Here is a 17,011-nt window from a genome sequence, read left to right on the forward strand (position 1 = left end):
TGGAGTCTATTTTAACTCTCTATTTCATAAAATTATTGCTTCATTCTCTGATAATTTTACAATTCAGTATCATTAATTTTATATATAGAAAAGGATTGATGGAACTACTTATTGTTAAGATTTCCCATCCTTTCCCATTAGGAATCTTTCTTTTCAGTTGCTGTAAGAGTAGGATTAAGTTTACTGAGCAAGAAGATTGAGATTAGCATGCAGGTCTGGGGCTTGGAGCAGCACCTGCCTGCCAAGGTCTCTCTGCTGCCAGGATATACATGAGGCTCTCTGCTGCACTTTGGTGGGCTGATCCTATAGGGGAGGACAGGAAGGTTTTGTCACTGCTGGTCACTCTCTTTGTGGCTGATGACTGGCAGAAGCTTGAGCTTTGAGCAGAACTGCACCATATGATACACAGTATTCTGAAAATGTAGGCCCTTCCTTAAAATGTGCACTAAATTCCAGCACTGACTTTTTGGTGAATTTTGTATGTGCTTCTGCTGCCTACTTGTTAACTGGAGATGAACATAGTTCTCCATCTCCTGAGGCATTAGGAAGATAAATTTACATGTGTTACAAAGCACACTGTCACTATAGTGAAAAAAAACCTGCTTGAGAGTCTATGCAAACATTAATAATTCTGTCTTCAGAGCAGAATTTGAGTGCTGTACAGGAAATATGGTATGGCATTAAAAAGTGATGAGAAAATAAAATATGAAATATTTTGTCGTACGGCTAGCAGTGCCCATTCAACACTGAGAACAAGGCAAGGGGCCTCCCATTAGAATTAGATGCAATTCTGCAGATTTTTTTTCTAATGAAGAGACTTAAGGATGTAGTTAAGGTGGAATAAGCAGTCTTAATTCCAGTGCTCCAGGAATTTTAGCTGTTCACTTTGCAACTTGTCTTTTAATGCACTTTCTGTTGTGTTATATAAAGTGGCTAAGGTGGAAATTCAGAAGCTCCATCAGGCTAATGCAGAAATCCTAGTATCATATTCCAGAAATCCCAGGCTTGGTATGACACCTCTTCCCCGGCCAAAAGCTGCTGGTATTCGTGCTGGCAGACGCGCAACAACCACCAGCGCTAAGGAGGAGGCCAGAGTTGGGGACTGAGCACTGAAGGTATTCCAGAGCCACATACAAGCAGAGCCACAGGCACTGCAGGGCTCCTAGGGGAGCTGGAGTGAGTGGCAGGGTGTGCAGCTTGCAAAGTCTGCTGCTGCAAGTGGGTTTTAATAGCTGGTTCAGGAAATGATTGTGATGTTTAAGAGGGAGTTCTGCTGAATCAGGTCCAACTGCTTCCAGGCAGTCCTGTGGGACCAAGTGTGCCATGGCACCCTGTCATCTACCAGCCTACTTCGATCATGGGTTACATGTGTGTGTAAGTGTTTGTACATAGGGAGCCATCCACCATTTCAGTTCAGAGATGGTCCTTTTCCATGCAGCATGTTGGAAATTAGAGGATCTGTTTTCATTCATCGTTGTCGGAGTTATACGACTAAGTACCCATACATCACCTAATTGCTTTTTCTTTTTTTTTTTTTTTGTCTTGCTGATTAGTGCTGTTACAAGACTACTTCTTGAATTAGGTGTTACTGTGTTTCCTATATGCAAGGAGGCAGCAACTAAATTGTTGCATAAAATAGATCCATAAATCTGGTGAAGTTCATATACTGCTCTTTGTGATGCTGAAGAACAAGTGAATGACTTGCTGCGACAGTGAGAGCACAGGATCCATCACCTTTCTCTTATAGCCAAGAACTTAATAATAGAAAAGACCAATTCAGAGAAGCATGCAGAGACAGTCTTTCATTTGCCCTATCATTCTTCACTACTGTTACCTCCTACTTGAACTCTCACTTTACACCTAAGACATGTTTCTCTTGCTGTTTGAAGAGTGCTGACTAGAGATTGACTCTTATCTAATATTATTTAGTGTTAACTCCCCTTCTCCAGTGAGACTGCAATGACTGCTTCAGGGTCATGCGGCTGGAAATGAGAATGTGTGCTCCACAGGTAGTCAGCTCACTGAGCTGGCCCCCCAAAGTGTCTGCTCTTTACTACAAACAGGGGTTTTTTTCTCTTTTATTGCAAACAGACATCTCAGCTGCCAAGAGAACCACCTGCATATAAGCATGCAGGTGGTGTAGCTGTGGTTGCTATATGGTACACGTTAGGATTCTAGTCTGAATAATGCAGATGTTCAGGGACTTGCAGTGGCTTTAAGGTGACCCAGAGTTGCTTGAGTGACAAGGATTTGGGACAGTCCTATGGGGCATTTATTATTACTATTATAATACTTTGGAAAGAAGAGCTAAGAGCTTGCTAAAAGCTGATATTTGCAGCTAAAATATGTAATGCCTGGAGAAATGCAAACCAGCCCTTATTAATACTGGCTTTTCCTAGCAGTAAACTTGAAATATGATGATAGTCTGTAAGCATGCAATGCCTCTTTCCAATTAAAAAATGTGCCTAGTACCGTGTCTAAGCAGGAGTCCAGCAGTGAAGGACAGCACATAAAACTAAGGTAAATCAGTACAGTGTCAGATGGAAAGGAGTGAAGGAAATGGCTGATGCCTTGCTCTCAGCCACAACCCTAACTGAATAAAGTATTTAATTGTGTCCTGAAACCTTGTTAACTTGGCTTCCACTGTTACAACAATAGAAGCAAACTGCAGAATCAGAAAATTTTTACAGAACTGTTGTAAAAACGGAGGCTTTAAAAAAGACAAACCAAGCCCAAGAGTTTGTAATGTGGTCCCAGCTGTTGAAATAGGAATTATGAATGTGCAGAGAGGCAACAACCAAGTGCATTCCCCACTATCTCCTGGCTGTTGCTCAGTGAGATAATCACTTGCCTCTTCTCATACTCAGTATAAAAATTTGTTTGAAAGGTATCAAGGAACTATGAAGACTGCAGATGGTGTCTGGAGATTGTTATATATCATTACACAGGCAAAAAACAATGTTAAAAAAACATTAAGGTTGCAAAGTCAAGTGTTCAAAAGGTATAAAATTACAGAATAATGGTTGTCTATGCAGTTATAATGGGCTTCTCTGTGAACACTCGTTATCATTTTATTATTCATTATAATTACACCATTACTCATTAACCTTAAATGTGGGATCATATGGAATTTTCCCACTTGTTCTTTTAATTTAATTTATGTGTGAAAAAGGTTTTAGCTTTAAAAAATAAAGGAACCTGAAAATGCCATCCCATGGCATATTGACAAATGGATTGTCAGCAAGGTTGAAATCTTTCTATTTATCACAGAGACATGGAGAGTCTGGCAGCATTAGATTTTAATAGTCTGTGTGGACCAGTGCTAGGAGGGGCTGGATCACTTTGCAGCTGGGTGTAGAAGATTTTTGTTGACAATGGAGGAGTAGTCAATGTCAGGAATTTGGGGGTTACCACCAGGATGCAGGGGGAAAAGGGCTGTCCTCTTTTTTTCCTTGTATGTCTCTGTGCCCTTCTTTTCTCACCCATTTTGGCTCCTCTCATGTCCTGCCTAGCCCTCCTAATCAATTTGGGTCGTCATGTCTACCTGGTTGCCATCACTACTGCTTTTTCATTCTCAGTTTTAGTTGATTCTTAACCTCAGGTCCCATTTTCCACAGGTATTTTGAGATCCCTATTTCATTCTTTTCCACCTCAGACTATAATGCTCACTCACCCTGGGGTCCTCTTATAACACCAGTGCCTTGATGTACTGTCTTCACTCCCCCTGTAACCAAGGCACATCCCTCTTTTACTCCTCAGGCTCTTTTTGTGCTCCCTCCTCCACACCTCCTCATCTCAGTGAGTGATGGGCAGTAGCCCAACAGCCCAGCAGAGACTGTGCAATACCTCACAGTACTGCTGGAGTTATGTGCCAGCATCTCCTGCTATGCCCATCATCCCTGCCTCCTGCTCTGTACAGCTCCTGCTCCTGGGAGGAAGGTGCCATTCCCTGTCTGTCTGCAGAGGTCTGTGGAAGCTGGGAGGGAAGAAAATATAGGGGCTTCAGGGAAATGTATGCTGAGGATACAGGGACCGTGCCTTTTCAAGTGTTTCTCGCGTGGCCAAACCTGGATATTTTTCACAAAAAAGGTAGAAGGTACAGCCCTAGCAGAATGAGTCACCCATTTGGGCAAATTTCTCGTCCCTCTTCCACATGTTCTACAGAAGCTTGCCTTCCTTCTGGTTCCTTCCAGCCACTATCCAAGAAGAAGAAGATGGATGAACTTGGCTATTTTTGCCTTCATTTGGCACCACCTTATTCCAGCACAGGTAAAAAAAAATGGTATATTTCTTGAGAAACAGGAAAAGGACAAATGGTTTGGCTGGAATTTCTCACCATGAGCTCGAAGGGAGGATGTGATCTGCAGGATGGAAATATTTGGCTGTAGTGCTAGAGTTCTGACAAACCAGTGTTTCACTCCAATGAATGTCTGAGACCATGGGAAATGTCAAGGCCCCATAGTGACAGAACACTCCTGGTCCTTCTGATAAAACATTGAAGTAATTGACTAGGACAAAGAAATATTTATTGCTAAAATACAATTAAATGAAATAAAGTTATTGTTGTTTTTTTTTTTTTCTCGTACAAGATCTTCACAGTGCAGAAACATTACCTTTGCTTGGTGGGAATGTACCAAATGGCTAAAATGCAAATTATCTGCAAGCTGAATTTGTGTCAGTATTTCATCTGAAAAACTATATCAAAAGATTAACATTTAACTCCTACTCACTTTCAGTGGTTTCTGCTTGTAATTCTTACCCCGTTGTATGAGGTGAGAATTCTTTGGCAAAGATTGCTCTTAAGGTTTTAAGCTGATATATGTTTTGCTGCCATAGGATCCTGAAAAGACAAGCATGGTGCTGTCAGGGGTGTACAACTTGCAGTTGTGAGGAGAAAGGAACCTGTGTACATCTGTACTTAGCAGAAATGTCTTTAAAGCCCTTTATTGAAAAGAAGTCAGTAAGAGGTGAGATTGATTGGATCCTCAGTCTGTGAGACCCAATTCTTTGTCTGTTAATGAACTTAATATTCTCACCTTCTACTTTATTTTAACTCTGTCCACAGCCCTGCCAAGGCACCTCAGCTGACGTGAATTTAGATGTTTATGGCACGTTGCTATCTCTTTCCATCTAGTAGGATGGATTTCCAAGTTCAAAAGAGTAGTGCAGTGGTATCTTTTTCCCCCCCGTGAATATTTTTGTTCTATATTCAAAGAACTGCAACATAAGTAAGAAAGTGGAGCCTAAAGCATCTGTAGCTGAGGGAAGAATGAGGAATAGGGGCAAGAGAAAAAAATAATAGAGAGAGAATTCAAGAAAAAGAAAGTGCTTGTGCTGGCAAGACAGGCAGTTAGGCAGGGACAGAAATAAAGAGGAAACAAAACAGATGAAGGATTACAGAGTGAAAACTATTTGGGAATAGGATGTTGGGAGCGGTAAATAGGCTAGAACAATAGGGATGAACATTTGCTGAATGTGAATGGAAATCACTATAAAGTTTCCACCATCTCCTAATAAAAATACAGTAGCCTTGAGTCCTTGTGCTTTTATTAAAAATTCCAGCTGGAATACATAAAAGAAGGCAGGAAAATTATTCTCAAGCCAGATAACTTTCAGATGAATGAGAATGTAGAGATTTGATGAGATTTTTTGAAGGCAAAAAATTTTTGATGAACGAGACTGAAGAAAAGATGCACAAAGGAGGGGAGGAAGCAAAGGAAAAAAGAAAATATAGAGGAAAAAGAGGGAAGATTTGAGCTATAATTAGCATTTGTCTGTTTGCAGGAAATAAATGATCTCTTACCCAAAGAATTTTTCTGGTACAGAAAAGTGTCAGTCCTAACCCTGTTTTTGTTAGATGTCAGGTATTACCCTCCCTTCTGTTCTGGCAAGTGTACAAGTGCAGGATTAGGAGGTGAAACATTTCTACAGTATTCTCTGTTCAGAGTGGGATTGGTACTGTTTAGTGGACAATAAGCTATACTGCAGCTGACAAAATACAGGTTTCCTGAACCAAATATATTCAGTTCAATACATTTTCTTTGGTTATGATGGACAGTAATCTAGTGTGACATAAGGTTTCATTTTGCACGGCAGGCTGCATTGGTTCTGTGGTAAATGGAAGCTGTCCATTACAAAAAAATGCCATTATTCCTATAAAAGAGTGAACTGATTTGAAAAACGGAGAATTGGTTCAAGTCTGCAGCTTACCTGCACATGGAACTTTTTACCCAACTCCCAGTACTGCACTTCTCCATTTGCTATGCATTCTCTCCATGCTATGCATGTCTCCCTATCTTGGTGAGACAGAATTTGAGAGCCAGACATTCCCCCTCTGTTGGGAATCGTTGCACACAATCTTTTGATTCCATATTTAGTGGACACTTACAATTTTTCTTGTAATGCTTTCAGGGAAGCTTTGCATGTTGATAAGAAGGCACTAGCAGTCCTAGTATGTGTTTTTATGTGCTTTCCACTTCAGTTCCTGGTTGTGTTTAGGTGAGAAGGAAAAGAATAACATTTTGTTGTGGCTGAAGATTACAGTTCCTCCCAACCTGTGATTTTTCTTTATTTATAAAATACTTTGGATTGAATAGACTCAGAATTACTGTAGGGCTTACTGGCGCAAGCTAAAGTGCAGATTGCTTTTCCCAGTCATGAATTTCAGTTAAAAACAAACATCTGATGAACACATTTCCCTAGAGACTGATTTAAATAGGGGTATTTCATTTGTATATTTCCTAAATAATATTTTCCTGCATGTGTAGAGATAAAAGAGTTTTTGCTTAAGATAGTTCTGAAAATATGTTAGAGAATTTTTTTTAGACTTTGATTTTTCCTTTTTCAGGGGGACTAAGTAGGAAAATATTTAAAGGCAGAATTTTTATGGAAAAATTAAAATAAAAAATAAAATTTTAACTAAACTGAAAAAAATTAGGTAATGTTTTGAGATTTCATCAAAACCATAAAATTTCCAGTAGTTGTAATTGAAAATTATTTTTACAAATACTTTTGAATGAAGTTTTGGACAAAATTGCTAGGGTAGTGCCATAATTGTACCATGTTTTACAAGGGGGTCTATTAGGAGATGAAACAGAAATTGTTAGCAAAGGCTCCTTCAGACCTTATTTACAGCCAGCATTAGATAAAGTGTTACTTAGTGGGCAAATAAGCCTGGCAGATACGAAAGAGACAAAAAGAAATGTGTCTTGGCGTGCTGGGGAGGATATAAGTATGGAGAAAGCAGAATCTATTATATTTGATAGCGATGGAATGTCGCCTGAAATGACCCTCCATTCTTTTCTATTGTTAACTTTTTCTCATGGAAAAAAAAAAAAGGAAAAGAAAAAAAAAAGCCACAGCCAGTGAATTCTCTAATAGCAGCCGTCTGGATGGTAGAACAACAAACTGTTTGCATACATTATTACAGATTTCTGCTGTGTTGTTTTGGTGCCCAACCAAAATTGAGGTTCCCCTGTGGCACTGTAAAAACATAGGGATTGTTCTCACCAGAAAGAGTTCCAGTTGACACTCGTGAGACACAGACAGAGAGGAGGGAGCAGGAGAAGTGGTTTGTCCAAGGTCATGGCGTAGGTCAGTTTCATCAGCACCAGCAGGAAAACAGGACCCAGAAGTCTGGGTTTGTGTAAATAGGGGCATTTACCAGCATAATCACTCCCAGGGAAGAATGCCCGTATGAGGCATTATGTGGGTATAACTCTGCTGTCGAGGATGCTGGTGCAATTACATCAGTAAACTTTCCCAGGCAGATGAGCCCTGCTCATGGGCTTTAAGCACAAAATCCCGTTGCAAGGAGACCTTCTGCCAAAAAGTGTTGTTGGAAATCTAGCAAGAGGAAGGAAAGAAAAAACAAAACAAAACAGTCCTCACTTCAATTAGAGGAAAAGATAATTCCTTTCAAGTCGAGAGGCTCAACTCCTGCTGGCCTTTGTTCTTAAGCTTACCCTTGCTGTAATTTCACAGAGTAACTTGAATAATGCCAGTTTGTTCTGTGATTACCCTCAGCTGGAGCACAAAATTAATATCTCACTAAGTAATTCAGTACATGATGGGTGAACATTTAGTCAAACATACCCTAAAAAGCTAGGATTTTCAATGTTTGCTGGAACTCCTTCAGTGACAATTAATTGCCTCTGTTCGTATATGTTTATGAGCCTCAGTAAACAGGCAGCATATTTACATCTCCCCATTACCTTCAGAAATAAACTTCCTGAAGAGAAAAAAAACTTATGTTCCCTGATTACAATCTAATTTTAAGTAAACAAGGGGTGGGGAAAATGACTAGTAAGCAGGACTTTGGAAGGAGGAAGGTGGGAGGTGAAGAATTTTCTCCCTCTGGAACCATACCACATCTAATGCTGGTAGTATTAAGTTAATATGCTGCAAGAGGGAAATGGCCTTAGCTAGTCCTGTTAGTGTTTGGGGGGGTTGTTTGCCTTCTTTATCCTAAGAGTTTAGACTCAGGATGAGATGCAGCATTTACTAACTTGTGGAGTTGCTATGCAATATGCCACTTTTGAATGGCATGTCTTCTAACCTGTACACAATCCTGGCATTTTCTGAAAGCCCTAAACTACTGCTGTGTGATCCTGTGGTATGCTGCAGCCAATGCCTCTCTCCCATTTTTTCACATTGCCCTCACTGCCATTGCACTGCTTTTTCTCCACATTAATCCCTTCCAGAACTGAAAGAACCAATCTTTTGCCCCATTGGTCTTATTTGCTGTGGCTTTTACCACACAATGAGGGTTTGTGGGGTGAGGGGAATCCCCCATTTTTTGTCACAACTGGGGCATTGCCAGTGATTGGTCATGTTACTTAATCCTCTTCCACACTGCAGGATGAATTAACTCTTGCAAGGTGTTCAGAGATGTGTAGGAAACAGACTGTAGACAAAAGATTAGGTATTATTTGCTTTGGCTGTATCCATTAACATCGGCAGAAAGAAGACATTAGTGCATCATTTCAGTCTGTACAACTGACTGTTGGTTTCGCTGGCTAGTGCTTGTAAAGGATTATATCAGGTGGAAAACACAAACAATTTAGTGAATGTTCATTGTTGTTCACTTTTCATCTAAAATTTTTCACTCTGCTGCTGTCCAAAGATTTCTTTTAGGACTGGGTGTTCAGGTAAAAGTAGGCTAATGGAAACCCCTGAGCCATAATGTAAAGACAGAAGATGATAAAGTGAAAAATAATGAAGTATGATGATAGATGACAACCCTTTGCTGTTGTCCAAAATCTTCTCTATTAACTCTTTCGGATTTACTTTAGGCCACCTGTAGCTCTGCCTAATTCTAGACTTTGTGCTGCTGTGATGGTTAGTGCTGAAGGTTGGAGAGCAAACCTGCTGGGTTTTTTCTTGCAGGCAGGGAAGGGGTGTGCGTGTGTGTGTGGGTAAAGCCGCCTCCAGTGGTGTTTGGTCTCTTGTTGAAGGAAAGCACCTGAAAACAGTGGCATCCCCCAACTCAGAGAGGTTCTGTCAATCCCAGACACTTAATGCTGTCACTGTTAAGCTAAGTGTTTTGATCTTCTCTGTCTTTTGACCTTCTCCGTGGCTATCACATGCTTTACTGATGGGTGTGCCAGGGTGTGTCCCTTCTTAGAAACTTGGTTAGCTCTCCTTAGGTAAATCAGCTTGATAAATGATCCATTAAATAATAAAATTCTGTGTTCATCAATAAAGTTTTAAGGTAGCTGGACTGAAGGAGCTGACAGATCTAAAAATAAAATCAGTGCTCTTCTTGTAATCCATTGTAAACAAGCTGTCAAGCGTCACTATGGTCTCCTTTGTAATAGCTTTAATGAGTAAATAAAGAGAATAAAAGTAGAGAGGGTAAAAACTGTAAGCCAAATATAATTGTTCTTTTTTTTTAGCCTATTATATTTCTTTAGGTGGTGGTATCTCTTTTTCTCTAGTCCCGACTTCAAAAATTTTGGCATAATTTTGTCAGAGTTAAATCTTCTAGAATACGCATGGCTGCTTTTCAAGAGCAAGGAGCTAGAAAATGTTTGAATTGCTCCCTGACTCTGATATCTGACTTTAGAAGATTTTAATTGGATAGGTAAACTTATTAAAAAAAAAAAGTATGTAAAATTGTATTTTATCAAAGAAAAGCCCCTGAATTTTCTACTAGGTATCTGCTTTTTTTCTTTTAATTCAGATTTTGTGAATGAAGAAATCTGCATTCTATGACAGGTAAAAATACATCCAAACATATGTAATTTTTCTGTACTTCAGGCTGCCAGGAAAATGAGTCTCTTCTTTTTTTTTTTTTTTTTCCCCTTCTGTTGGTTAACTTCAGGTTTCTTATCCACAGCTTTGGTTGTTGCAGGGTTAATATCCTTTGGTGCCTGTCTTTGAATGCACTTGGCTGTCAAGTTTACAGATGATGTGTTCCCATTTATCTCATTTCATTTCTAAACTTTCCATTGAAGGGATCCTTACTGCTCACCTGGCTCTTGAATCTGCCCTCAGGTCAGTGACAGCAGTGGCAGCAGTGCCTTTGCAGATGCACTGGGATATGGCTCACTCCCCGGGTTCCCGAGGCTGGGACTGGCTGGGGCTTCATAATGAGCCCTCCCATAGGACAAAAAAAAAGTTGTGAAGTTGCTCACTGTTGCTCACTGGGATTGAACAGCTTGTCTTTTCTTTTGAGGAACATTTATACTTAACACTCGGTAGGCAAACTGCTATTTCAGTTTGCAAGTGGATTCAGTTATTCAAATGCACAGGCCAGAAAATGAAGGGGATTCTATTTAAACAGTGTGCTCCCAAGTCACAGATGATCTTTTTGATGTCTGTATTTTGCAAATGGAAATTTTCCATTTTCCAGCACTAGCATTTGTTCAGTGGCTGTATGCTATCTAAATCTGCTTTTGTGGCTGTTCATTTGCATTTTTGCTATGGTATATTGCCTCCTGTCTTCTCTCCTTGGCCCCCCACTCTTTTATATTGAATTCCTATTTCTGCTGCCTCCACTCTGTCTTGCATCTCTGAAGGCTCAATCATGCAAGATGCTGAGCACTCAGAGCAAACAGCAGAGGCTGCTCAGCACCTGGTCAGGATTACAGGTGAAAAGGGAAAGTCAAAGCATCTGCATACTGAAGATTTCTGCTGAGAGAGAGCAGATGAAAGGTGGAGCTGTTCCCCACTCACATAACAGTCCCACTTCTGTAGCTTCCCACCTTTTCTCAGCTGCTAGAACTGATGGAGCTACTAGCCAGTGCATCTGATGGGGAAGTGTGTGGAAATCTTGGGTTGAAATTTTATGGCATGATTTGAAAGACTCACAGTAGTCAGATGATGTAGACAAAACAGCCCTTCCCAGATTTAAATTAATGACCATGGAAAACTTTGCATGTTCGTGTAGCTTTCTTGGTCAGAATGCAGAGTTTTCTACTTCTTTTAGTATTTATCTTATTTATCTTTTATTTCACCCTGTACACATAGGTTCTTCTCCCAAATCTGGTTACATCCCGTTTACAAGCAAACCGCTTAGCAAGAAAAACTGTGTTAATATCCTGAGGGAAAATTGAGAAGGTGAGGAGAGAAGCCCAACAACTTAATTCTGGCAGTTGAAAGAACAATCTGAAAGTTGTCTCGGCTCAAAGTATCACATACAGTCAAGTAATCACTATTCACTTCTGCAGATCCCAACCCTCGAACAGTCTATTTCACCCTCAGGGAAAGCCAGGCGGGGGGAGAAGAAAGTGTAAGCAAGAGTATCATGCACTACAATGAGAGGCAGCGTATTTAAAGCTGAGCAGTGATACAGACCGTGGGGCTCAGAGGCAGGGATTGCAGGCTTCTCCTCCCATTCTATCTTTTTTCTAAATTCACTTCTCGGAAGAGAAGATGAATGAAAAAGAGGGACTGTCAGAAGAGGGACTGCATGGTCCTGGCCAGCTTGGAATGATAATACTAAAGATAGGGAATGAAAATACTCAATAGTTTACCCAACCAGGCTCTTCTTCTGAGTCTGTTGGAAACTGGGGCAATGGTAGTGCTCCACAGGGCTCGTCCAGGTGTGCAAGAACCTGCTGAATGCCTGCACAGTGTGCTGGGAACAGAGCACTCGTTTTCCAAAAGTTTATCTCCTGCCACAGGAGCCAAATACCTGTATGAGCATGGCATGGTGTTCCCACGGTATGGCAGAGAGCTGGTACCAAAATACCCACAATTATGAATGCCTGGTGATGAAAACACAGTGCATAGGCAGTATTATAAACCTGTATATGTCTTCCCGCACTGCCCTTTTGGACTGGCTATGGGGCATTTATAGGAACCCATAACAAAACCCTCTGCTCATGAGAACAGCAAACTGCCAGAGTAAAGCGTGATATTTCCATGTTCCTGTCATGTGCAAGCACGTGCCCACAAACCAAAACACAGCTGGCAAAGCTAATTTTAGCTCTACCAGCCTTGAGAAATGTCCCTTTAAAGACATTCTTTTTATAATTCCTTTTTTTTTTTTTAAGCAATTTGGTTGATAATGCAGCAGCTGACAATCCCACTGCCATACTATGGATGATTTAAATAAAAACAAAAAGGAACTGCTGCCCCACATTTTTTTCCCCAAAAATTTATAAATAGGCAAAACCACTGTAGAAAGGCCCAGCAATCTGATGACATGTTAAAGAAATAAGTTATTATTAAAAAAGAGAAACGCTAGGATTTGTGTACAAGAGGAAACATTTTGTTATTCACGCACTTTTTTTCCCTGATGATTTATAGCTCTGTTGTAAAACAGACTCTTCCTTCGAGTCTTTCGGAGGATAAATATTTGGGATCGCGGTGCTGACACAGGTCCTGCACGCCTGGGATCTTTGGCAGGTGTGGGGCTCTCGGCCGGACGCGGGGGCCACACCTGGCCCTCACCTGGGCCCGGGCTGCGGCAGCTGCGTGCGGGGGAGCCCGGCTGGGGGAAACGCAGCCGCGGGTAACTTTTGTGGCACCGTGGTATTTTCACCCGTCTGGGGGAAGGCACCCGCATGTCAGGCCGGCCGAATTTCCTCTTTACCCTCTTCCTCCATTTTGTTCCAACTTTAAATAAACCAAGTCTTATATAAGCGGTTTAACAAAGTATGTATTTAATATGTCTGGCCCTGGGTCGCCTCTCCGCGAAGTGCCGGATGAAGGTGCGGAGTAGTTCTCTGAAGGGGGAGGACGGCGACCAGGCTCCGTCACCTTCCCCCTTCCCGTTTGTTAAAATACATATATTTTATATATATATATACATATATATAAAATTAAAATAATAAATATAAAACCGCGTTTTGGGGCTGCTCTCCCACGTCCCCCGCCCCGCGGCGTTAGCATTTCCCGAGTCCCACGGCCGCTTTCCGGAGCTGCCCGGTCCGGCGCGGGCGCGGAGCGGGCGGGGGCGCGGAGGCGGCCGCGCGGCCTGCGCCGACCTCCCGGGGGAGCGGCGCGCCGAGGTCCCTCCCACCGGCGGCGCGGCGCGGAGGGGGTTTGAATGAAAGACAGGACGAGCCCTGAACACCATGTCACTCCGTGAAGGAGGCAGCGGCAACTAGGCTGGGGAAGGCTCTTCCCTCCCCCCCCTTTTTTTTTATTTTCTTTTTTTTTCTTTATTTTTCTTTTCTTTTTATTTTTTCTCTTTTTTTTCCTTTTTTTTTTTTTTTTTTTTTCATTTGGTTGGAAGGGGGGTGGGTGGGGAAGCGAGAGGGGAGGGCTCGAGAGCGGGGCGAGCCGAGGAGAGGACGAGGAGAGCGAGCGAGCGAGCAAGCAAGAGAGCGAGCGGCTCTGCGGAGATTTGGAGTTGCACTGTCTTCCCGGCTCCTCTCGCAGGACGCTTCCCTCCCGAGCCGGGCAGCGGGCACCGCCGGAGGCACGCTGCTGCCAGAGGGGGAGGCGGGCTGCTCCGCCGCGGGCACCCGGGCACGGGGCTTCCACCCACCCACGCACCCACACCCGCACACACCCCTCCGCGCACACACACACACAGACACACGTATATGTTCGTGCGGGCGCGTTTTTGGCTGCGCTGGAAGTAGCGCGCGGTAGACGGCGAGGAAGTCTCGGCAGCCTCCTCTGTCTCCCGCGCTGTCAGGAATAGCGGCGTGAGAGGAAGAAAGGCCCTGGGGCACTACACCCTGCCAACGAGTTCCCCGCACCAGCCAGAAGGACTCCAGCTACATGGGCAAACGCCTGGACCAGCAGCCAATGTACCCTCAGTACACCTACTACTACCCCCACTATCTCCAAACCAAGGTAAGGGCTGGCGTGGCCGGGCGCCTGGCGGGGGATGGAGAGCGGAGCCGCGCGAATTGCGGGCTCGCCTCTTCTCTTTGGCGATTTTTCTGTCTCTTTCTCGGGTTTGGTATCACACAGAGCCGAGCTGGTAGGCAGAAAGCGAGCATGAGAGAGGCAGGAAGGTTACTGTCTGCCCTCCCATTTATTTCTTTATTTCTTTTAATTTATTTTTTTTTTCCCCAAGGGCTGCTGGCGTCGGCTAATTCCTTTTATTGTTTGGGGAGAACAGTGCGGTTAACGCTATCGTAACAGCGGGCAGGTAGTGTGTTTGTTATAGCATGGGATAAAGATTGCTCTGGACAGCATCGGACATAAAACACTTTTGGTGGATTTCCCAGTGATCGCTACAGTTTATTCACAACTTAAAAGCATTTTGCTGTTAGAAAAGCTGTCTGTGGACACTCAAACTTTTAATCAGCTGAGGAGGAGATGCTGTGGAGCTCGGAGGAGAGCTCGGAGCTAACCGTCTGTAAACCTGGTGGAGTTTGTTTCAGTGCATTGCACTGGTTTTATTATTTCATTAAATATTGAGTATGATATGGCTGTACTCTGTTGCATTTAAAAAGGTCTAGAAATAGAGGCTAACTACTTTGGGAGAGTGTATCCAAGCGCGGACGCTTCCGTTTTCTTTCTTCTTTTCTTAATAATTTTTAAAATGCCAGCCGACTGGAAAGCAGGCCGGCCTCTCCTAGAGAGGCTGAGTGAAGTCTATGCTACCTGGCCATGAGTTAGTTAATTAAAGCCTTATTTTTATAATGCCATTGTATAATAGTCTGCTCTCTGAAAAGATTTCCTGTGACCAAACGACAGTAACAAAAGAAAGCCCTAAACCGAAAGTTTGCAAACCCTGTCAGGACACTGTATTTGGAAAAAATACACACTTCACGAGGTGAAGTGTGACCTCACAGCCACAGATTAGCAGTTTCAGTAAATAAACGAAACATCCTTTAGGAGGGAAAAGCGAAGGCAGGGTGCTCACACGTGCATATGGTACTGCGTGTAAATATACACATTGTGCTCCTGTGGCAAATTTAACACATGGGACATTTGATGTGTGCAACTGTGTGTGGTGAAGTGCCACAAGGGAGGCTGACTTCTCCAGACTTTTGGTTTGAAGCATGTTGATCTGGCTGCGGTTGGGAAAGGATAAGTTATATTCCTTGTTAATAAAAATTACTTTCCCATTAACGTTTATAGCCCGACTACTGCATTATATAAATTAACTAATTGTAAAAACTGCGATTCAGGCTGGTTGGAGTTGTGATGACACCAGAAGCATTCAGTATGATTACAGCCTTGTAATTCATGGCAGGGTTACCTCTCACTTCTTTGCTCTGCTGTTTCTTTCACTGCATCATGCAGATATTCTTTTGATTAAAATTCGTCCTTTTTTAAATTTTGTATTTTGGTGTGAAATTTATCATTTCTCCACCCCTTCCTTTCAAGGTCAATCCAAATAGCATTTTACCTTTGTGACCATTTAGTGGGTAATGTTGCTGTTGCAGCAGCAGCCCGTCACTAGCTTGACTGCAATATTGCCTATGCTTTAACTGTTTGGGGGATTGGAGGATGCGGGCTGATGCTATTCCTCAAAACCTGGCAAGCCAAGGACATGAAACAATTGATGGTGTTTTTTTGAAAGAACAATAGCCTCGAGTACTGGAGGAGAAATATTGGACATTCCATCCCTTTTGCTCATGTAGCTTACATTTTGCCAGTTGTCCTTTTTCTTTCTTTTTTTCTTCATTTTTTTAACTTTGTAAAATAAGCTTTTTTGAGAAAACTATCCTTATATTTGGGCTTAAAGTAAAAAAATAGTTTTTCTGTACCATGATTTTTTTTTTTTAACCCCTTGCTTTAAAAAATAATTTAAATGCATTTTTATAGCCGTGTATAAAATTATCAACCCTGTGAGAAGTCATGTGCATCAGTCTTGGCTCACTTGCACTATTACAGTAAGGACAGGTAAAATTTCAAATTGGTGATACATTTTATATGCCTTTATTTTTTCTCCTTTTCCTTGGTCCACAGTTAAGGACATTCATAAACTCTAAATAATAAACACACATGCACATATATATATATATATATATGTGTGTATATATATGTATATATATATAATGCATATACACAGATGCAAGTATTTCTCTTCTATAGACTATAAGATTTTAAAGTAGTGCAGACAGGCAGCATCTGGATTTTGTTACCTTAAAGCTAGCCATCAGCTTCTGGGACGTTTTAAAGCAGTTAGATCCATTGTATGTCTAAAGCTAATAGTTGGGTAATCAAATAATCTTGTGGTGGAGAACTGTACCTTTTATCATCCCTAATGGAGCAACACATATAAATAAACCTTTGTATGATTCCAGCCAGCCTGAGAACTTCAGCTTCTTATTTTCCAAAAACTGCTCTTTGTACCAAGCATGGTAGGATTCAGCTCTGCAGAAAGAATGTGTTTTTATGCTCATAGTCATGCATGCTGGGGATGGGGGGGGTGCACATTCATTTGTAATTAAGAAAGAAATTCTAGGCTTTCTTATGGTGTGGTATAGCTTCTGAAATTCAGAGTGGCAGCGTGTTCAACAGGCGAAGTTTGGGAATTCACGTTCCCCAGCGTGTTTGGGTGAAGTGCTGCTTTTGCTTTGCTTGTTTGGTGAAGTTGCCTTGGCTCTCCTTTGAGAAGTACCGCATTACTGTACATCACGTCCCTCTC

At 42.0% G+C, this 17,011-nt stretch overlaps 1 protein-coding gene across 6 annotated transcripts in view; it reads left to right on the plus strand.

Annotated features, from left to right (window-relative positions):
- Positions 1 to 17,011, plus strand: part of RBMS3 (RNA binding motif single stranded interacting protein 3) — a 703,797-nt gene that overhangs the window by 247,120 nt on the left and 439,666 nt on the right. For 2 of the 6 annotated variants that reach the window (XM_059846687.1, XM_059846696.1), the window contains exon 1: positions 13,716 to 14,256. The exons of the other annotated variants lie outside the window; for them this stretch is intronic. In XM_059846687.1, the coding sequence (XP_059702670.1) occupies positions 14,182 to 14,256 (75 nt within the window). In that variant the 5' untranslated portion in view covers positions 13,716 to 14,181. Of the gene's footprint in view, positions 1 to 13,715; positions 14,257 to 17,011 lie in introns of those variants that run through there. 6 annotated transcript variants of the gene reach the window in all.

Source organism: Haemorhous mexicanus, chromosome 1 (assembly GCF_027477595.1).
Source record: "Haemorhous mexicanus isolate bHaeMex1 chromosome 1, bHaeMex1.pri, whole genome shotgun sequence".
NCBI classification, from domain to species: domain Eukaryota; kingdom Metazoa; phylum Chordata; class Aves; order Passeriformes; family Fringillidae; genus Haemorhous; species Haemorhous mexicanus.